The sequence below is a fragment of the Acartia tonsa genome, chromosome 14 (genome assembly GCF_053477335.1).
Source record: "Acartia tonsa isolate MP-2025a chromosome 14, ASM5347733v1, whole genome shotgun sequence".
Lineage (NCBI taxonomy): Eukaryota > Metazoa > Arthropoda > Copepoda > Calanoida > Acartiidae > Acartia > Acartia tonsa.
In genome coordinates, this window is record NC_137273.1 from 19428218 (window position 1) to 19451821 (window position 23604).

Sequence of the window (23604 nt, forward strand, 5' to 3'; positions counted from 1 at the left end):
TTTTTGTTTTTTCTATATGGCCCTTTTTATTGTTTAACTCTAAGCAGATTTAATAATTAAGCTAATGTGATCTAACACCATTTATATTTATTTTTTAGTAGCAGACGAAATCATTATTTTTTCTAGAATTGTCTGCTTCTAAAATTTCTGCCAATTGGTGATTGGTTGTTAAAAACAGGCCGATTCTTATTGGTTTAGAGTGATAGCTACTTGGGAGCGTCCGCCAGTTTGATAGGAATTTGTAATAGTTGCAATATCCCTTTAGAATATAGGCCGGGACCTAATTAATGGCCAGGTTTCCTATCCCTTATCCCTGGTTTGATTAAAGTATGTCCCCTCCCTCCCTAATCAAATTTATTATTGACAAAAATATTTTTCTAGATGCTACAACGATATATCACCTCGTGGCTACAGATGCGAATGCCCGCAGGGGTATACAGGAAACCCAGCCCACCAGTGCATAGGTAATTCTTAGATGGTTAGGTTAATTGATAGATTTAGCGGCCTGCAGGGTTGTTTAAGTAACATGACCCATTTATCATTTATTTTATTCCTTTACCTATAATTTCGTCTATAATCTCTCTTACTGTTCTGTTAGTTTGTCCGGAAGGCTATGTGAGGAAATATGATTTTCTCAGCTGCTAATGAAGATAGACAGCTGAAATTTTTGGATGAGATTCCCTGTACAAATGAGCATCTTGTATATAATCTGCTTTGTCCGTCGGTCTGTCGATAATGCCCCAACGGTCACAAAGACACTCTTTTTATGATTACTGCTAAAAAAACTGTCCGTTTGTCTACACATTGCTTTTTTGTGCTACTCTACTTATGGATGTCGTAATACTTGTTAATATTTCTTTTTTAGATGTTGACGAATGCTTAAGATCGCCATGTGGAAAGAACGCAGTGTGTACAAATTCAGAGGGTAGCTATCAGTGCTCTTGCAAGCCAGGTATTCAGATAGATAGATGGACAGACAGATAAACATATAAAACATATAGTGTAGGATAGATATTTTATATACAGACATTTAGATAGAGAGTAGGATAGATAGATAGTAAAAATTGTATTCTGGAAATTATGGAAATTTTAATTATTGAAGAAAAAGTTTGATAATATTGATTAGTACCACCAAATTAATTTTCATCTTTACTCCCAAAGTTTGTAAGCTACCGAATGACAAAACTTTTTGAGGGCAGTATCTCTTACAGTCCATTATCTCCGCCCCCCTCTTCTCTTCAAACTCGGGAAATTTATAAATATTTAAAATAATATATTTTCGATCCATACGTTTTGAAAATACAAATGCCTTCGCTTTAAATCTTTTGTCTGTTATAGGTTTAACTGGCGATCCAGGAACCGGCTGTTCGTTGACCGACGAATGTAGCCGGCAGCCATGCGGCACTAACGCCATCTGCCGCAACGTCAATAACGGCTACACATGCGACTGTCCGCCGGGCTATACCGGCGACGGCCGGTACGGCTGCGAAGCGACCGAGGTGAAAACGCTGTGCAAGTCAAATTTTGACTGTACGTTGAACGCTGAATGTGTGGACGGACAATGTGCTTGTAGAAAAGGATTTCAAGCGAATGGTAAGTTTTATGCTTGTTATTTTAGCTTAATAACTAGCGGTTGCGCCTCTAGCATCTAAGGGAATTGGAATTGGCAGAGATAAGGAGCATAATTCCAATTTGTAAGGCAAAATAGCTTAAATCCATCCCTGGATAGGATAGAGTCTTCCTAAAAATGAGAAAAAAATCTATCGATTCAGTGGTTTTCGGGATCTTAACTGTCAGACAAATACAATTTGGCTCTTCCAAACGTTTAATTCATTAATTGTAATCTACTTAAGAGGTAATTTTGTGTATCATCATTGGGAATGTATATCAATTCATCAGTCACTGTTTTATCCCTTTGGATCCTTGATAAAGATGTATAATTTTGATATGCATTTGATTACTATTCAAATAGGGATTATATAATTAGCATTTTACAGTTTACAATATACAATGCAACATGGATCTTAAGGGATAAGACAATGGGCGATTAATTGATATACGTACCTAATTTTGATAAACAAAATTACCACATATGTAGAGTAAAATTATGTGTTAAATTTTTCGACACTACTATTTGGGAACCAACCAATCAGAACTTAAATTAAAGGACAAAATTGATCAGAGCCGAAGAATACGATAACATGGCTATAAAACTATGGGTACCATTTTAATTTACAGTCCAATGTCTTCAAGCCCACCTCTTTAGTATGCAATTACTCTAGCACAGTTATGGAATCTCGACGACAAAGATTTTTTTATCCAATCTTGACAAGTGAGGTATTTTTGGAAAGAGGAATATATATAGAAAACGCCTAAGAAAATTAGAAAATCCGCAGAAATCATATTTGCAAGTTATTTGCAAAAATCTGCAATGTTAATTTGCAAAATTAATTTCATGCCTTAAATGACTTATTTAAAAAGAAATCTTTTTATGAAATGTGTTTATCTATAAGTTTAGAACATAATTAAGGCAAAAAAATTTCTTTAGTGTTACTTTTTTCACCTTATATATGAAAAAAGCAGTTTCTCACATTTTATGATAAAAAAAGGTATAGGAACAAAAAATATGTTTTTTCTTGATGTAAACACAATAATTGGCATAAAATCTATCATCCTAAATGTAAAAATCAGATATAGAATCCTTTTTAGAGCAAAAATAGTGCAAAAAGTAACCAAGACAATTTTGCAAAGTATGAAAATCTGAAGAAAATAGTTCTTTTTGCTTTTGATATACATATCAGATAAATGTATATAAAATTAGTGATTAAAAACTATAAAACATGTTATAAGTTTTTCAATCCTATCATTGATTAAAATGCACTTTTAGGTTTACTTATTAACAAAGTAGCACATAAAAACTCTTTTTATTAAGTTATTAAACAAAATAAATTCAAATCAACAATTAGGCGTTTTTTATAATGCAGTAGACCATTTTGTAGTTGGTTTTTTGGCATTTATTTTGTTTAATTACATCATAAAAAGAGTTTTTATGCACTACTTCGGTAATTCTTAAACCTAAAAGTGCAATTTAATCAATGACAGTGTTGAAAAAACTTATAACATGTTTTATAGTTTTTAATCACTAATTTTATATACATTTATCTGATATGTATATCAAAAGCAAAAAGAACTATTTTCTTCAGATTTTCATACTTTGCAAAAATGTCTTGGTTACTTTTTGCACTATATTAGCTCTAAAAAGGATTCTATATCTGATTTTTACATTTAGGATGATAGATTTTATGCCAATTATTGTGTTTACATCAAGAAAAATCATATTTTTTGTTCTTATACCTTTTTTTTATCATAAAATGTGAGAAACTGCTTTTTTCATATATAAGGTTTAAAGTAACACTAAAGAATTTTTTTTTGCCCTAAGTATGTTCTAAACTTATTAATTAACACATTTCATAAAAAGATTTTTTCTAAATAAGTCATTTAAGGCATGAAATTAATTTTGCAAATTAGCATTGCAGATTTTTGCAAATAACTTGCAAATATGATTTCTGCGGATTTTCTAATTTTCATAGGCGTTTTCTATATATATTCCTCTTTCCAAAAATACCTTACTTGTCAAGATTGGATAAAAAAATCTTTGTCGTTGAGATTCCATAACTGTGCTAGGTGTCGTACGGACAAACTAATAATAGAGTAGTTTCTGCATTAAAAAATATGTTATGACGGTTCTACAACTTAGTTGTCTAATGTTATAAACTTCCTTTAATCATGAACTTAGAACAATAGAGAAGATGCACAGCACACTAAATAAAACAAGAGACAAGGATACTGAAAATATAAATTGTAGAGTAGCTGCTATTTTGGGGGATAATACAGTGTCTTTTTTTTATGAGAACTTTTTTGAAAGCAATTTTACCCAACTTATAGTTATCAGAATTTAATGATTAATGGCTTATTTTCTTTGTTTTTTAAGGCAATTCATAGAACAACAAAAAAATATTTCAGTTTTTATTTAAAAAGTACAGTAAAATCTAAATTTCAAAACTTAGGTGTCAACATATAAAAATGGTTTTAGCGCATTTTTCTTTAAAAAATGGATTTTCTGTAGTCGACTTTGGGGGGCCAGTACTCCCTCCCTGGTTGAGATATGACCTTCAAACTTTGATATGTTCTAGTACATGTCCCTAATAGTATCTGTATACATTTTAGCTCTATATCTCATCTTTGAAGTGTTTAGCAGCCATTCTTGCAAAAGGTTGATTATTTGAGCATAAGAAAAATGCGCTAAAACCATTTTTAGATGTTGACACCTAAGTTTTGAATTTTAGATTTTACTGTACTTTATAAATAAAAACTGAAATATATTTTGTTGTTCTATTAATTGCCTTAAAAAACAAAGAAAATAAGCCATTAATCATTAAATTCTGATAACTATAAGTGGGGTAAAATTGCTTTCAAAAAAGTTCTCATAAAAAAAAACACTGTAGTTATTTATCGCACCGTATTATAGACAGCTTTTCGTAAATATTAAAATTCAAGATTAAAAATGGTTTTGTTAGCGCAAGGGGGACCAAGTCCAAGGTTAACAAAACTGGTATTATAATTTGGTGATTTTTATTTTAATATTCGTTTGAAAATGTCTGCAATACAATGCTACAAATGATTTTTCAGTATGACAGAGAACCGGTTCTATGGATATTAATCTGTTTTAAAGCTATACTGGAAAAAAATACGATACCCTTGTGTTTTACTTTTAGATTAGGTTAGGTTTTATTGTGTACAGGATTTCCCCCCAAGGGTTAGGTCACCGCAGGTCTGGGGTCCCTTTTAGGTATAAGGCATTAAGAAAATTACTGCCCTCTATATTTTAATTTATTTGAAAATAAGAGGCACAGATTGTTTTACGCTCGCCGGGCACTTTGAGGGAAAGCACCGAATATATTCTTGTTGATCTTTATCTAAATCTTTGATAAAAAAATGCGCATGGCCTTTGTCCTTCTTTTGTCAACTCTTTTCCTACACTCAAAGTTATTGTATAAAAGTTATTTTATCAAAAATGCGAGATTATGAAAAATTTAATTATGTAGATTTAATTTTTTTTAGGTATACAATAATTTTTAATTAATTGAGGATTGTTACGTGTAAAATTTGATTTTTATCATCAGGGTGGAAAATACAAATAAAATAGCATAACACCATTCCTAGACCTCTCTAAAGCTTCACTGAAAAATATAAAAATCCACCATTTCAGTGGTCAGCAAGACCATAACGGACAAACAAAAAAAACCTTACTACTTTTCTAATTACTTTTGTCTTAATAAATAGGATTACAAGTATATATTTGATGCATTTTGAATCAGGGACGAGTCATTCACGGCTAGGGGCTCAGTATTCTTGAAAATTAAAAATATCGCAAAGATTTTCCATTATTGCTTCGAAACCGATTAATATCTGCTAGTTTAGAACTGAGCTGGATCTTTAAATCATTTCAATGGTGCGCCAAATCGGGGTGAGCCAACTTTCTACCAATAAGAGCACAGCATTTTACGAAATGCCACGCTGTGATTGGCTGAAATTTGGCGCACCATTGAAATGGTTTAAAGATCATGTATAAATCATGTATAGCATCGTATTACAGACAATTTTATACGAATATTAAAGTAAAAATCGTGAAATTCATACCAGTTTTGTTAGTCGGGTGCCTTGGCCTCTTAGGTCTAACAAAACTGGTTTTACTCATATAATTTTTCATTTTAACATCCACGGAAAGCTGTCTAAAAAATGATGGGATAAATAACTATTTTAGTATTACTTTTATTAAAAGTCATATCCTTACACAAATGTAACATCATGTTTGTAAGTCTGTCTGTATGTGTGTACAGAAGGATCTCGCTAACCGCTGGACTGATCTGATTCTCCTTTACAGGCAGCTTCTCATAAAGCATAAGCTATTCTAAAGAGAAATCGCCCCTGGAATAAACAACCCCTTCAAAAAAAGTAGCTCTATACTTACCTACAACTGAACTAATTGATTTTTTTTTCATTTCAAGCAACTCTATGGTTTTAGGCTATTTTCTCTATGATATCTGACATTTTATTGACTTTTGTCATTTAAGATAATTACCTAATTTTTGATACAGTATGTCCCTCTCAGTGAAGTTATGCGGTACAGTTAAGGTTAATATCTGTTTTTGCATGAGATGAGAAAAAAAAACATTTTTAACATCTTTTTGCAATGATTTTTTTTAATGTGTGAAGTTTTTTTTCCATCCTTCCGTCCATAATAATTAGCCTTTATCGTTAATTTAGACATGTTAAAGTTGGGCAATCGATTTCAAACTTTGCATGATTATTCCTGATGATTGGGCACAATAATATTAATTACAAATGCATTACAATGTGAAAACTACATGGTAGAAATTAATAAATACTATTCCAGGACGTGTTTGTGAGGACATAGACGAATGCAGCATCCGGCCAGGGCTCTGCGGCCCCAACGCGCAGTGCCTCAACACTCCCGGCAGCCATACATGCTCCTGCCTGGCGCCGTTCCTCGGTGCACCGCCCGGCCAGTCGTGCGGCGGCGGATCGTCGGCTTGCGCCGGTGTTACATGCTCGGCGCATGCATTCTGCAGGGCGGAGGGAAACGAGGCGTATTGTGTATGCGAGCAAGGATGGACTTATGACCCCAAGAATTTGAAGGTATGAATGGATAGATAGACATGTGATAGACTTGTCTCAAGGTAGATAGATGAACAGACTTTTGAATGATAGATAATTTAGTTGTTGGTCGATTAATGTGGACACTGCTATTTTGTGCCAACCAATCAAGATTCATTAAACACTTTTGTAGCCAACAAATTGGGAACGTGTTTATGAAACATTGGGAACCAGTGTAATTACAGTCATTTATCATTTATTGACATATCCCTGATAATGAATGTTTTAAAGTATAGATGTATATTTCAGAAAACTACCTGCCCAATTAGCAAAGACCCTTTTGCTAGCCTACAAAAAAGAGTCTCATTAAACTTAATTTTAGGCTGGCTGTATTGATATTGACGAGTGCAAAGTGGCCAACACCTGTGGGGAGAATGCCGTGTGCACCAATACCCCTGGAGGACACACGTGCCAGTGCCAACCTGGATACACTGGCAACCCGCAAGTTAGATGCATAGGTAAGCTTCATAGTCGTCCATGGATGATATACAACTATAGTATAGTATTTTAATAGTTTTGTAAAAATGAGGCTTTTCTATAATTAGGGCCGATCCGTACGTACGTCCGTAACTTTTTTTTGTAAATTCAAACAGTTTAGAATTTTCTATCGAGTTAAAACTTTGCATTATGATTCGCGTAATAGTTAGGTACAACTTAGAATGCACAGCAACTCTATAAACGTTACCAGAAAGTCCGTACGTTCATTTAAAACATGCTGATATAATCAAATTATAAACATGTAAGTATATCCTTAAACAGTATCATGTATTTTATGCAACAAATTTTCTTTAAATTTTGTTTATTAGACATTCTTGCATACTCTATTAAAATATTTCTCTTAGCTGGCTAATATAATGTTAACCCCCCCCCCCCAATAAGTTTACTCCAATTTTTTTGTGTTAAATATAGTTTATTTAGTTTCGATAGTTTTCAATATTAGCAAAAGTTTTGCCCTTCTTAATGTTAAAAATCATTATATATTTTTCTAAAAAAGTTCGACGATTTTTAGAAAATGATTTGCTACTTTTTTAACGAATAATATACTTGAAACTTAGATAAGTTTTCGTAAAGAATATGCTTTTATAACCAAACAAGGATGACAACATCCATAAAAGCGAAGCACTGAAACGGTAGGACAAACGGACATTAAAACTTGTATAGTATCTGAACTGAAAAATCAGAACATAAATGTATAAATGTCGAATCAAAATTGTAGGTAAATTTGTTGAAAAACTGCTTAAAAACAGGATAATGTTTATGGACATACTTACATTTTTGGACTTGATTATAGAGTTGCTTCGCTTATAATATTGTTCTTTGTTGTCCCAGGAATCAATATACCAAAAATCAGATCAAACGGATAATTAAAACACTTGAAAATTTGTTGTTAAAAAAGTAGAAAAATCAACATGTTTAAAATGGACGTACGGACATTCTGGTAATGATTATGGAGTTGCTACGCTTTCTTAATCGTACCCAACTACTACAGGAATCATCATGCAAAGTTTGAAATCGATAGGACAATTCTAACATGCCTAAATTAACGAATAAAAGCTATCTATCTCGGACGGACGGACGTACAGACGGACGGACGTACGGACGGACGGACCGACCCTAATTATAGAAAAGCTTCGCTTTTAAAAATTGTTAGGTATTCATTAACTTTTTGTGTTAGAAGCGTCTCTTTAATTTTGTTCGTCCGTCTGTATATCACATAATTGATGAACCAATTGGGAATTACAAAGGAAGGAATTTAGCTCTGTCTCTGAAGGGTGCTTACGGCTAAACGGCAGCTTGCCAACTAAAGATTTCAATGTACATCTTTAGAATCGGTAAAGCAAGTACTACAAGTAATCTTAAATAGCAAAAAGCTAATAATACATAGGTAGCGCATGGCTAGAGAAAACGCGCGCAACAAAAAAATACATATTTACATATTTTTATTCTTAATGATTTCTTATTTTATTAGAATCAAGCTATAATTTCATCTGCTTGACATTCTGTAGCATTAAAATAATGGATGTAGAATATACATGGATATTATGACAAGGAAAAAATAGTCGTCAATTTAGGTTGCTAACATGGGCATCCCTTACAAGTCAGTCCGGTCATCCAGCAGAAGGGTAGGGGATGTGGTTAATGGGGGATCCTTATTTTAGCCAGCTACAAGTTTTACTTTATTTTACTGGTCTAAGATCCAAATAATAATAAATCTATTTTTGAAAGACAGTAAACGAAAAAAATATCTTTTTTATTCGACAGGCTACAAATTTTTTATTCCAAATACACACACTTGTCCTTGTTCATTCTGTGCATAAGTGTTTTCTTGTAAAAGTTTTAATTTTACTTTAAAATTTGACAAAGACTTTACAAAATGCTGAGTTATTTGATAGATAATTTTATTATGAAATTCTTTTTTTTATCTCATCCTTTCTCTTTTTTTTCTGTCAATGCCTCTTTTTCCTTTTTTTTAGTAGCGAAGCTACTCTATAATTCACAATGTCCGTCCGTCCGTCTGTCCGTCATGAGACAGAATAGGGGAAACGTGATTTTCTCGGCTCCTATTAAAGGTAGACAGCTGAAATTTTTTGACAACAGTCCCATTATTAAGGAGCACAATTAACTATAAAACATCAAGGGCGGTCGGACCGCTTTTTGGCAGGTTTTAGGCTATTTTTGTATTTTTCACATTTTTCTCCATATCTTCAGTGTTTATGGTCCGATTTTAAAAATTTTTTCAGTTATTGATATCAAAATTAAATTTCCTGTCGTTTACAGTAAACAATCATGACGGCCAAACTGCCATTTTGCAGGTTTTAGGCTATTTTTGTATTTTTCACATTTCCACCATATCTTCAGTGTTTATGGTTCAATTTTCAAAATTTTTTCAGTTATAGATATAAGAATTAAATTTCCCGTCGTTTAAAGAAAACAACCATGACTGCCAGACTGCCTGTTTGCAGGTTTTAGGCTATTCTTGTATTTTTTCACATTATTCTCCATATCTTCAGTGTTTATGGTCCGATTTTCCAAATTTTTTTTCAGTTATAGATATCAAAATTAAATTTCCCGTCGTATAAAGAAAACAACCATGGCGGTCAGACTGCCTTTTATCAGGTTTTTGGCTATTTTTATATGTTTAACACATTTTCCCATATATTTGGTGTTTTTGGTCCAATTTTCAAACTTTTTTGGGATATCAGTATCAAAAAAAATTTTTCCCATAGTTATGAGAATCTTTTATGTAATCTACTTTGACCGTCGTCATCATTGAAAATAAAACAAGGTTTCGTGTTTATTTTCTCCAATAAATCTATTCTTGTTTTTAATAAATACACTTTAAATCTACTTTTACGTATTTCCATCCACGATTATTTGTGCTTCGCTACTTATGGATGTTGTCATCCTTGTTTTCCTGTTAGTTACATAAAGTTTTAAAAAACCTGTTTATATATTTCTACAAAAAAAAATATTAATAGGTTAGAATTTATGGATGAAATCAAAATGAAATATTAGGTCCTAGTCCTACATATTCCTTACCTCAAGTCTTATTTTATTTGTTTTCGAAAAAAATCTTCCAAAATGATTAGTTGGTATGCCTTGACACTGTTAGAAATGTATTGATTCAGCTTAATCTTTGTTCATTATAATTTGAGTAAAATAGCTTATATAAGTGAGTTTTCAAACTATGTTCAGAAAGGGGTACCCTCTGAAAAGATACTAATTGTATTCATCCTAATAAAGTAAATTTCTAGTGATGGATAAAAAATATATGGATATTGTGAGAGATTTTTGCATACCCTGATAAAATGTTTCTCTAAGTTGGCTAATATAACGATACCCACCCCTCTCCCATATCCCCCCTCACTATGGCTTTACCCCAACCAACCCCTGTCCAATGTATGAGAACTATAATAGCAACCTAGATTGAGGACAAAATTCTCTTGTCACAATATCAACGTATTCTATATCGATTTATCTAGTAGCTTAACATATAAATTTTTCTTCTATTTTCAAAAGATTTTTTAAATTTTGAAAACAGAAAAAGTGTCTAACTATGACGTCAGAAAAAATTAACAATTAACCAATGAGAGGCCGCTATATATTTTACCATTGTGAATACTGGCTTCTCATTGGTTAATTGTTAATTTTTTCTGACGTCATAGTTAGACACTTTTACTGTTTTCTTAAATTTTTCATGACCGTTATATGACCGCTTTTTTTGTTTAGACATAGATGAATGCAAAACTGGCAGTATCTGCGGATTTGGAGTGTCCTGCCAGAATTTACCTGGATCCTACACGTGTGGCTGCCCACCCGGTCAAGTCAACGATCCCTCCAGGAATGGTTTAATGCTATTTAATATATTTTTTTTCTTGCCATAGAAATATTATCGTACATACTCTATAATCAATAGTATCTGTATATAGATTGGACATCGACTTCTGTTAAACTAGGTGTAGACACAATCTCTCTCTCTCTCTCTCTCTTTCCTACTGTTTCTTTATTCATATTTTACCGAGAAATTAACTCGTTATGGCCGCGCTACTTTTGATAATAACAATAGCATTAAACCTGCCCAATACAGTGGTACATGCGTGGCAGTGAAGCAGTGCCGAGTGAATAATGATTGTCCCAACAATGCTTTCTGTTCCCCGGATAAAGTTTGTGTCTGCCCGGAGCCCAACCAAGGCCCGGAGTGTGAAAGTAAGTGATTTTTTTTGTTTGCGGGGGGGGGGGGTGGCAATTTATCCTAGATCAACGGTGGACTATAAACAACTGTTGTTTGTTTATGTATTTATAATAATGTATTTTAATGTAAGGATAGGTTCAGTTTCCTGCCAGAACTAAAAAAAAGTCTTAATGGGCGATTTTCTGGAGGTCCACTATTTGATTTAAGTGATTTTGCCAACGAATTTCTTAAATTAAATTTATCATGTTTGTCATGTTTCTATGAATGTTTTAATTTTCTTAAATTAAAGTAGCTATATAACTTAGGTTTTAACTACTTTTTAAACAATAAACCGAGACTTGGCTATTTAACCCCCTCCCCCTATCTTATTTTCAAATGAAAAAAGGTCCTACGGGGATTTAACTCGATCCATTGGGCTCCTATGGATTTTAAAGAATCATAAAAACTGTTTATGGGCAATTTTCGGTTGAAATGAAATTGTCTTAAGCTTTTATATGTATTAAATAACAATTTATGGAAAAGGAAAACGGACGTTTTACAATTTTCAAGTACTTTGAAAAGTTTTATCTTAACATTGATTCGCATCGTTAACTAAACATAAAAAGATCTATTTAACTTTTAAATGATTGCTAAACAGATGTTTTTTCAAAACATCAAATTTTATGATTATGTTGATTTTTGAGCTTAGAAATATTTTAAAAATATTTAAACTAATCCTAGATATTTAATCTGAAAAAACTATACAATCCTATATGATTTTGCTATTTTAAAATTTCGCTTTTGAATGAAAATTTGTCTTTAGCAAAATAGTTACTTAAATAGCTATAAAGATTTTTATTGCTGTTATTTTTGGTATTTTAAAATGTCCTTCCTTTCTGAAAATTAAATCTTATTGGTAATTATCTTAAAGCAATGAATATAGAATATTCGTGGATATTATGACAGGGGAAAATTGTCATCAATTAAGGTGGCTAATATGAGCATCATATATTGGCCAATTCGTTCATCCAGTATTAGTGGACATGGAGGGGATCGTTATTTCAGCTAACTACAAGTCTCACTGTTTTAGAGTACATCTTCATATGGTGTAAGATCAAAGTAATAAATCCATTCTTAAAGCTTTACACCTTTTTTGTGTAGAGGTTTCGTGATTTTTCATGTTATTACACTACAAATTAAAATTAAACATTACCTAACTTTTGAATTTAATAAAAGGCTTCATAATGGTAAAATATGAATTTAATTAAACTTTTACAAGGTTTGAAAATTCTATAACTGTTTGCAGAAAGTTTATTCTAAATTTTTTTGTTATATAAAAAGATTTAAAAATGAATTCTTTTATTTTTTCAGGTCCCTGTGCCAACATATTCTGTGCAGCCAATTCTCAGTGCACTCTGATCGGCGGCGAGCCGCGGTGCATGTGCGACCAAGGCTACCAGCCGCTGGGCCCCGGCCGCCAGGGTTGTATTGACATCAACGAGTGCGCGGGCAAACCTTGCGGCGAAGGCGCCTTCTGCGAGAACACTCAAGGAAGCTACCGCTGCAAGTGCCCCACTGGATTGTCGGGTGATCCCAACCTCGGCTGTAAAGCGGAAGACAACGCGGTGCTGTTGCAGTGCTCAGATGCTTCTCCTTGCCCGCGTGGTGAACTTTGCTCCCAGGGGAAATGTGTGTGCCAACGCGGATTTGAACGTGAGGCCAGCGGCGTTTGTCGGGATGTTAATGAATGTTCCCTGGCTACCGCCGACAGGCCAGTTTGTGGTATCAACGCCTTTTGCAAAAATCTACCTGGAAGCTATGATTGTGAATGCCCGCCTGGCTATAACGGCAACCCATTCCAGCAGTGTTCAAAGTGCAACGGACCCGATTGCGGTTGCCAGCCGCCATATAGTAAAATCGGCGGTAATTGTGTGTTAGCCGGTTGTAAAAACAAGGGTGATTGTGTTCAAGGCGCCGAGTGTGTCACAATTGCTGGCGGTGTCAGCTATTGCGCCTGCCCGAGTGGATTTAACATCCTGGCTGATGGTTCATGTGCTGATATTGACGAATGTGCTTCGTCTGCAAGAACTTGTGGCTTTGGCGCCATTTGCGAAAACAAAATTGGATCATTCAGCTGTGCCTGTCCTTTTGGAACTACTGGTGATCCCTATACTGGCGTATGCTCAGCAAATCTGGCCCAATGCTCTCGTGATAGAGATTGTCGGGAAAATGAAAAGTGTGTTGAGCCCGGCATGTGTATCTGCCCACCGCCATACTTTTCTGACACCACTGACGGCGGAAAATGTAAAAGTCCATGTGAACGTGTCATTTGTGGCTTGAATGCTGAATGTTCCCCAACAAATCCGCCAAAATGTTTGTGTAAAACCGGTTTCTCTGGCAACCCACTGACTGGTTGCCAAGATGTGGATGAGTGTGCTGGCAACGTTTGTGGACCAAATGCTAGATGCTTAAATGAACATGGAAGCTACAAATGCCAATGTCCGCGGGGAACCATTGGAGATCCTTACCTATCCGGCTGTGTTGGAAATCCTTCCAAGGTTGAGTGTGTCAAGGATGATGATTGTCCGGGTCAACTTGCTTGCGAGGCCTCTGAATGTATTAACCCCTGTTCTTCCCTGCCCTGTGGAGACAATGCTGCCTGTATACCTGAAGACCATGCAGCCTGGTGCCGTTGCAAGCCTGGATTCCAGGAAAATGATAATGGCAAGTGTGCCTCAATGTGCCATGATATGGTTTGTGGTGTAAATGCCCAATGTATCATATCTACCAATGGTCCTACCTGTGTTTGCCTGCAAGGAACCAATGGCAATCCTTTCCCTGGTGGTATTTGCTTTCCCGAAGTTTGCAGTGCTGCCAGCCCTTGTCCTGAACCTTTAACCTGTGTTTCTGGCAAGTGCAAGGAGCGTTGCCAATCCAATACTTGTGGATTGAATGCAGCTTGTGATCCTAGCACTAACAAATGTTTCTGTAAGGAAGGATTCGTTGGAGATGGAAACTTTTTGTGTATGCCTCCCATAAGTCCACCTGCATGTACTCCACCTTGTGGACCTTACAGCCATTGTCAATATGGATCACCTAACACATGTGCTTGTAATACTGGTTATACTGGAAATCCTTACACTGGTTGTGGACCTGCTTTGGAGGACAAAGAAGACAAGGGAGAATGTCACTGTGGTGATAATGCTAAGTGTGTTATTGAGAATGGCGCTAAGGTTTGCAAGTGTGAGAATGGTTTCAATGGAAACCCCTTCATTGGCTGCTTTGATATTAATGAGTGCTCTGATAATGTTTGTGGAGTTAATTCAGTTTGTATCAACACAGTTGGCTCTTTTGACTGCAGATGTGAGCCCAACTATAGAGGTAATCCTTTTGAGGGTTGCTTCCCTGAGGAACCTGCTATAGCTGACTTGTGCAGCAATATTGCTTGTGGACCCAATGCTGTTTGCTCTGCTGGACAATGTCTGTGTCAACCTGGATTCAAGGGAGATGCGGAAGATTTAGTCAGTGGATGTCAGTCTATAACCTGTAAAAATAATCTGGATTGTGGATATAATGAAATTTGTCAGCATGTTAAGGGATCTTACAGATGTATTGATGCTTGCAGCAACATCCAATGTGGTCCTAACTCACGTTGCGTGACTGATAACCATCATAGTACTTGTATTTGCTTGGATGGATACACGGGCAACCCATTGAATCCTAATGATGGATGTAACAAAGAAATTTCTTGCAAGGATCAAAATGATTGTCCCAAGAACCATGTCTGCAGCATTGATATCAGTGGCAGAAGAGCTTGTGTCAACCCCTGTAAGATTATGTCCTGTGGCAACAATGAAGAATGCACTGTTAGAAACAACAAACCTTTCTGCCAATGTCAGTCTACCCACATGAGAAATCCACTAACTGGCCAATGTGAAATTGCTTCAGTGCCATCTTGTACAAGCAATGACCAATGCGGCCCTGATCAGGTGTGCCAAAGAGATTCCCTTGGGGTACTCCGTTGTATTTCAGTCTGCCAATTATACAACTGTCCTCCCAACTCCCAGTGCCGTGCCTACAACCACCAAGGCCAATGTCAATGCTTGGAAGGATACACTGGCAGTGCTAATGACAGAAATGGATGTGTGCCAGTTGTCAAGGATGAATGTTACTCAGATGCCCAGTGTTCTGAAGAACAAATCTGCTATAAATCTGCAAGAAAATGTATCCCTGCTTGTAATAACATATCCTGTGGACCCCAGGCTGTCTGTATCACCCAGAATCATGTGCCTAAATGTACCTGTCCTCCGGGCAAGTTTGCTGGAGACCCCAATGATCTAGTCCAGGGCTGTAAAGCTGTCAGTTGTCTGTCAAACAAAGACTGTCCGCCATCAAAATTCTGTGACAGACTTTCCTTCAAGTGTATGGATGTTTGTACAGCTGATACTTGCGGTGAAAATGCTGTTTGCTTGCCAGAAGACCAACGACCCAAATGTTCTTGTCCACCAGACACACGTCCAGATCCTCTGCCTGAGGTCAAGTGTTCAGTGACTGACAACTGTGCCTCCAACCCATGCCATAGATCTGCTAGATGTACCTCAACCTCAACTGGTTATACCTGTACTTGCCCTAGCAAACAGGTTGGAGATCCTTACAAGACTGGTTGCTTGCCAGAAGGCAGCTGCCCCAATGGAGACAGAGATTGTCCTACAAACAGTATTTGCAAGGATAAGGTGTGTACCAACATCTGTTATGGTGCTTGTGGACCCAACACTGAATGTGCTGTAGTCAACAGGCAAGCTCAATGTCAATGTCTACCTGGATTTATCCCCAGTCCCCTGGACTCGAGAACCTGTATTCGTGACAGCAAAGAATGTAGATCTGATGCTGATTGTCCTGGTTCAACCTGCCACAAGGGCCAGTGTAGGTATGCCTGCAGAAACCCAAATGATTGTCTTATTGGTGAACAATGTACAGACAGCATGTGTATGATTTCCTGTATTTCAAGCCAACAATGTCCACAAAATCAAGTCTGCTCCTCTGGAATTTGCACCCTTGGTTGCAGGTCTAATGAAAATTGTCCCAGTTCTGAAGTGTGCATCAACTTCCAGTGTATCAATCCTTGCAGCAAAGAAGGAGCTTGTGGCCCTAATGCTTTATGCTCCCTGAGCGGCAAAGAAGTCCAATGTTCATGCCCTGAAGGTTTTGCTGGCGTCCCAACAGCCCAACAAGGCTGTGTACGTATCCCCAACAGATGTCCTGACGGAAAATGCCAAGCAAATCATGTCTGCCATGGAAATTTGTGCCACCATAAATGTTCCATCAATTCTGATTGTGCCAGAGGCGAGAAATGCATGGCGGGACTTTGTGTTAAGGTCTGTAGGTCCGACAAAAATTGTCTGCAAGGCGAAATTTGTGTTGACAGCACCTGCCAACCTGGTTGTAACAAGGAGGAAGATTGTAGACCTGGGGAGCTGTGTATTTCTGGTAAATGTGAATGCAACGAAGGTTTCCTGCTGACCAATAACGGATGTCAGGATATCAATGAGTGTGAGAACCAGATTTGTCATCCCAGTGCCCAGTGCTCAAATATACCTGGATCTTACCAGTGTCAGTGTCCTCCAGGTAAATTATTTTTACAATTTTTAATCTTTATATTGTGCCTTTAAAAAAAATTACGTCATGCAATACAAATAACCAACGACATGCCATTACACAGACTAAATTACCAATAGCATGCCAGTATACATTTTAATTGTTAAATAGTAGGTCAGTATGACGTCTTTATGTCTATTTATGTGGGCCTATACTTTACTTATTATGGAAAATTGATACGCAAGCAACCTATTCTTTTCTTCTTAAATTTAAAAAAAAAAGGTATACTTATGAGTAATCAATACAGTCATTTCTCTAGATTTCTTTCAGTTATTATAAAAATATGTCCTTGTTAAATAATATTTAAAAATCTAACTTCTTAAGGTCTTGTTGGTGACCCATACAAGACTGGATGTAGAAGCCCTGATGAATGCAGGACTGATAGGGACTGTGGTACCACTCTGGCTTGTTTGGCTGATACCAGAGGATACAGGTATAACTATGCACAGACAGATATACTGACAGACAGCTAACTAAACATTAAGATATATAAGTTTTCCGCAATTTTAAAGTTAGGGGGAGATTTGAAATCTGCATCAAATTTTGAGGATTTTTTATAAAATTCGTTTTTTCTATAATTCTTTATCTAAAAGCGGAAATACAATTTAAGTTAATTAATTTTGGCATCTTTGATTGGTGGATTTAAAAAATCTGCGCTCTGATTGGATTGCGTACATCAACTTTAAAATTGCGGAAAACTTATATATCTTACTAAACATACAGACAGATAAACAAACAGACAAGCATAACAAACAAACAGATCTTTAAACAGACAGACAAACAAAAAAACAGATAGACAAACAGACAGACAAACAGATTGATAGAAAGAAAGATAGATAGAGATAAACAATGGACAGACCGATCAAGAGAGCCATATAAAAAGAGACAGATAGATTAAATAGATAGACAGACATACCGACAAAAAGACGCATATACCGACTGATAGATATTTAGAGACATATTTAGAGACATAGACAGAGATACAGACAGATAAAAAATTAATGAACAGATAGATAGATAGAATGCCCTATTATTAGGGAGATTTATTGAAAAACTATTTTGCCTGTAACTTTTCTACCAGTTCCTCTTGATATTGTAAAGACTAAACTAGTCCTAATGATAATATTTTTATCTTTAGGAAATGTATCAACCCGTGTGACCAGTCTAAATGTGGACCCAATGCCAATTGCGATGTTATTGACCATAAACCATTCTGTAAATGTTTTGATAAGCACATTGGAAATCCTAGCTCTCCTTTGGGATGTACTAAGGTAAGTTTTTTTTATGCCTGAAAAAGGCCTTTGAAATGGTGATTCCTAGGATAATAAAATGCAATATTTATTAGCGAAGCATCATGAAAAATACTATCACTATCTCCCGCATTTTTACAATTTAAAAAAAAAATTGAGCAAGGGGTTTGTGCTCGCAAGGTACTCTGAGGAAAAGCACCAATATTCATGGATTTGAAGGGAAAAAACAGTGGCTGATAAATCGATGTTCATCCCCAATCATGATACATTAAAATTTTCCCTTCTGTAGATTAAAATTAGTGGTTGAAACGTTCGACGCTTAACTGAATAAACCAACCAATCAAAATTCATTAAAAGTCCCCAAAGCTTTTAATCCAATTGCGACGAATGAGAAAACGTTATTTTTTTTTTTAAATGGGGACTAGTGTAATAAACAGCCCATTGTCTCCTCTCTCTCTCTCTCTGACCAATATTATATTGCTCTAGGTTGAATGTGAAAAGAACAGTGACTGTGGCGGAGACAAGGTATGCCAGGTGTCCAACAACAGATGCATAGATGCCTGCACACTTGTTAACTGTGGACGTGGCAGGTGCGTAGTTTAATATTTAACCGCTAGGTGGCTCTAAATTCTTCAATTCTCTTTGCCCTACTTCAAAATCAAGGGAATTGGAATATTTGTAGTTTACCTTTTCTGTAAATTTATAAATATTGAATACTAAGACGCCTATAATATGCAATTTTGTTTTGTTTTAAGTTTTTGGTCCAAAATATTGTCGCTAGATTTCCTTATTACATGTTTTGTGTTGTTCAGAATTTTAAGTTGGCCCTCCCCATTCCATTTTAGTTTAAAAACGAAAAGGTAAGATATACTATCTCGGGTAAGGGTATTTCGTTCAAGGGTTGATTATACCCCCAAATTTGTTATTAACTTTAATGGTCCAGCTCTTACCGCGATCTTAAGCTAAAACTTACATACAGACAGTCATTCTCATACTTTTGCATAAGAATACAATTAGAGCTGTTAGCGAAATCTTAAGCTAAAGACATACAGAAGGACAAGGCATCATGTTACTTTTATAAGTACATAATTAAATATTTTACTGTATTTTTCTCAGGTGTTCTACAAGCAACCACATTCCCGAATGTCAGTGTGAGCCCGGCTATATCTTCTCCATCAACCAGTGTGTAGACATTAATGAGTGCCAGAACAGCCCCTGTGACCCCTCAGCTGTTTGTCAGAACCAGCCAGGTATAGTATAGACTTTTAACATAGATGGCTGAAATTTTTGGAAGAATTTTAAGATCAATAAAAATCTACTTAAATTGTTCATCTTTGCTTCTCAAATGCTTAAAATGTAAATGGCCTTCATTTACTCGGCTACTATTAAAGATAGGCAGCTGCAATTTCCCCTAGGAGGGTGGAGTTACCTTCCTCTATAATAGTTAAAAATCTTTTCCTGTTTCTTCAGAAAGCTTCACTGTAAAGGAGGATCGGAATAGCGAGATCCCTCGCTACACACAGACAGACTGATGACATTTTATTACTTTTATATGATGATATTGTCTCTAATATTTATATTTGTATGTAGGAAGCTACCAGTGCGTGTGCCCGCCAGGAAAGGTCCTGCACCAGACAGGCAAGTGTCTGTCCTCTGACCAATGCATCAGCGACACTGACTGCCCAGCGACGGCTGCCTGTAACAACGGCAAGTGCCAGAATCCATGTGAAATACCTGGATCCTGCGGAATAGACGCCATCTGTAGCCCGGTTAATCATCAACCATCTTGTGCTTGCCCTGCTAGGTAAGGAAATACGACTTTTTTCATGAAATTGACGAATTTTGCCAACTTTTAGAATCATATTATTTAGTACCATATTAATAGTAGTCTTAGTTATATAGGAACAATTTGTTTAGTCAGGGAGGACTGTAAATTAAATTGTACCCGAAGTTTTAGAAATAAGTCGTTGGCTTTTAAATCTTAAATCTTAATCTTAGATCTAAATTAGTTTGTCCAAAGTTGTCCTCCATTAATCTTTAAAAAATCGTCATTTGGGACGTACATCAATTTATCGACTATTGTCATATTCCTTAAGATAAATTTGGGGACTTTTATTGAATTTTGGTACATTAAGTTGAGTGTCCAAACTGGTTAACTACTAATTTTAATCTACAGAAGGGGTAATTTTGTTTATCATCACTCGAGATACACATCAATTTATTGGCCATTGTCTTATCCCTGTAGCTACCTGGTTTGTATCTGAGTAAATCCTTAATAATTTATATTTTCAGAACCAAGGGTAACCCAGATGTCCGGTGTCTGAAGCTGGAATGTGTTGCCAACTCTGACTGTCCGTTTAGCCGTACCTGTGTCAACAACAAGTGCGTGGATGTTTGTAGCCTACCAAATGTCTGTGGACAGAATACGGAATGTCAAGCGGCTAACCATGTTTCTAGGTAATATTTTATCTATCTATCTTACATCTATTTTATACACATAATTACCTAGTTATGTTATCTAGTTATTAATTATCTATTTGTATACCCATAAATCCATCTATCTAACTATTTAGCCCTCTAATTATTTATCTATTGATCTGAATGTTTGTCTATTTGTCTGTCTATCTATTAATCTATACATCCATCCATCAACCCCCATATATTATATTAATTTATAAATCCACCTTTCTTTAAACAAATCCATCAATTCATCTATTTATCCATCCATCCATTCATGTTACCATCTATACCTATTTATTTATTGACCTACTTTTTAGATGCTTCTGTAAGGCCGGCTTTACCGGTGACCCAACCCAGGGTTGTACCCAGCTGCAGCTGTGTACCGCCGAAGAACAATGTCCGGCCGGTATGCTCTGCAGCTTCGGCATCTGCTCACCCCCCTGCAAGTCCTCCCGTGAATGTTTGGACAACCAGATTTGTGTGAGTGGCTCGTGTGTTGCCAAGTGCCAGGACTCGACCCAGTGTCCCCTGCTACATTCATGCAAAGAAGGATTTTGTGTACAGGTATAACACTTTTTTGGTATTTACACAAAACCTAGTAAAATCTATAATGTTATTTCGAGTATGGGTTTCGAAACTGATCAATATCCGCCTAATTAGAACATACTGAAAAATAATATATATTTTATCGTATTATAGGTACATAGTTTTCCACAAATATTAAAATTAAAAAATTAAAAAAAAAACGGGACTTCGGCCCCTCGGGGCTAAAAAACTGGTTTTAATCCTATGATTTTTCATTTTCATATCCGCGGAAAGCTTTTTATAATACGATGCGATAGATAACTATTGCTTTTTCCCCTGTTAAAAGCATTGAACATATTTTTCAAATGTGCGTAATTTTGAAAAATATGAAATACATTCTAATATAATATGCATGGTACTTTTTGTACATTCAATAAAATGTATGAAAGCTTATTCAAAGTACACATACATAAAAGAAATGTACTCATGAATAGAATGTTAAAATATAAAACAGGTAGAAAACAGAAATGGATATAGAATATTTGGACATTGCAAGAGATTCTCGCATAACCTGAAGGAATGTTTCTCCCAACTGACTAATTAATGACACGCCAGACCGCATCCCCTCTCCTGACCATGGAGGGCCAAATTTACCAATATCTAAGGACTATTGACGACAAAATTTCCCCTATCACAATATCCGCCCATCTATTAACGTTAAAATTGTTTCTAAAAGTAACTTTTTTTTATGAATAATATTAATTTAAATTTTGCTTTTAGGAATCTCGCTGCTCTAACGATGTTGATTGCGGCGAAGCTGACACTTGCGTCGGCCGTGAAAACGGCCTCTTTGAATGCGAAGACGTTTGCGCTGGTCCAGTAATCTGCGGACGCAATGCTATCTGCGCCGCAAAATCGCACCGCGCCGTTTGTACATGTCCTGATGGCTTCTACGGCGATCCCAACGACGAGAAAATTGGCTGTCAGAAGATCCAGTGTCGGGTTAACGGCGACTGCCGCGGTGATCTGGTCTGCGATAAGTTTACCTGTATCCAGCCGCAGATAACGGGCGCCTGCACACAGGACGCGAGCTGCGCGGATAGTGAGATATGCGACGATGGTATCTGTAAGAATCCTTGTGATAATAAGCGGGCGTGTGGACTGAATGCTCAGTGCAGTGTCGCGGGTCATACAAAGTTCTGCAGCTGTCCTCATGATTTTACAGGTATAGGCATACAGATAGACAAACGGACAAACAGATAGACATATACATAAATGACAGATATACATTCGTACATATAGAAAGACAGACAAGTAGTAGATAGATTACAGACAGAGAGGCATATTTACAGACAAATAATATATATCTACGGATAGTCAGGCAAATTGTCTGACATATATTGAGATAAATAAGCTGACAGACAAAGAGATAGATGATATATAAATATAGATACATATAAACTATTAGACAGGCAGATAAACAGTAAGAAGGACAGACTGTCTATTTGTCTAACACATAGACATTATACAGGAAGACATTCAAACAGAATGCTTATAAGTATATAGACACACAAGTATGTGAAATGAGGATAAAAATTTTAGACAGACATACAGACACATATTTAGTATTTATTATACATATATTGATACTCGAGAGATAAACTAACATCTAAAAGACAATCAGATAAATAGAAAAACAGAAAGACACACTAGAGACAAAACCTTCAATGTTGATTTTGATTTTCAATTTCAGGAAATCCTAATGTTGAATGTGTGCGAATCCCCTCTACATGTTATGCCAACCCTGACTGTCCCACGTCAATGGCCTGTACAGAGGGCATCTGTATGCCACAATGTCAGACGGATGAAAACTGTGCGCTCAACGAGAGATGTCTGCAAGGCCTTTGCATGTGTAAGTTTTTAGTTTGTTGTTACGCCACATGATGGCTCTTTTTACCTTTGATTTCTAGTACATAATCCTGTTGATAGGGGTCACTTCTTGAAAGCGAATCTTTTATATAATTAGGTTCGATCCGTATGTCCTGAATTTTCCTATCTATCCGATTTTTGGAAAACTGATTCCTATTACAACAAGCATCTCTATAATATTAATGAAGTCCTAAAAATGTAAGTATGTCCTAAAACATAATCCTGTTAATGTTATAATTTATGTTTAGTGACGTGTAAGGTTGACAATGATTGTTTCCTTGGTCATGTTTGTTTGAACAAGATGTGTGTCGTGGGTTGCCGAGCTAATTCTGACTGCCCAGAGTCTAACACGTGTATGAACAACAGGTAAACACT

General features: G+C 35.9%; 1 protein-coding gene across 7 annotated transcripts in view; it reads left to right on the plus strand.

The window, feature by feature from the left end:
• dpy (fibrillin-like protein dumpy) overlaps nucleotides 1-23604 on the plus strand; it is a 256661-nt gene that overhangs the window by 123163 nt on the left and 109894 nt on the right. For all 7 annotated transcript variants that reach the window (XM_080147847.1, XM_080147848.1, XM_080147849.1 and 4 more), the window contains exons 8-25: nucleotides 382-464; nucleotides 866-952; nucleotides 1339-1593; nucleotides 6458-6720; nucleotides 7061-7196; nucleotides 10969-11077; nucleotides 11324-11445; nucleotides 12782-17035; nucleotides 17390-17498; nucleotides 18204-18336; nucleotides 18802-18905; nucleotides 19432-19565; nucleotides 19906-20119; nucleotides 20608-20772; nucleotides 21093-21339; nucleotides 22081-22525; nucleotides 23054-23212; nucleotides 23478-23595. In XM_080147847.1, coding sequence (XP_080003973.1) covers nucleotides 382-464; nucleotides 866-952; nucleotides 1339-1593; nucleotides 6458-6720; nucleotides 7061-7196; nucleotides 10969-11077; nucleotides 11324-11445; nucleotides 12782-17035; nucleotides 17390-17498; nucleotides 18204-18336; nucleotides 18802-18905; nucleotides 19432-19565; nucleotides 19906-20119; nucleotides 20608-20772; nucleotides 21093-21339; nucleotides 22081-22525; nucleotides 23054-23212; nucleotides 23478-23595 — 7137 coding nt within the window. The remainder of the gene's footprint in view (nucleotides 1-381; nucleotides 465-865; nucleotides 953-1338; nucleotides 1594-6457; nucleotides 6721-7060; nucleotides 7197-10968; nucleotides 11078-11323; nucleotides 11446-12781; nucleotides 17036-17389; nucleotides 17499-18203; nucleotides 18337-18801; nucleotides 18906-19431; nucleotides 19566-19905; nucleotides 20120-20607; nucleotides 20773-21092; nucleotides 21340-22080; nucleotides 22526-23053; nucleotides 23213-23477; nucleotides 23596-23604) is intronic.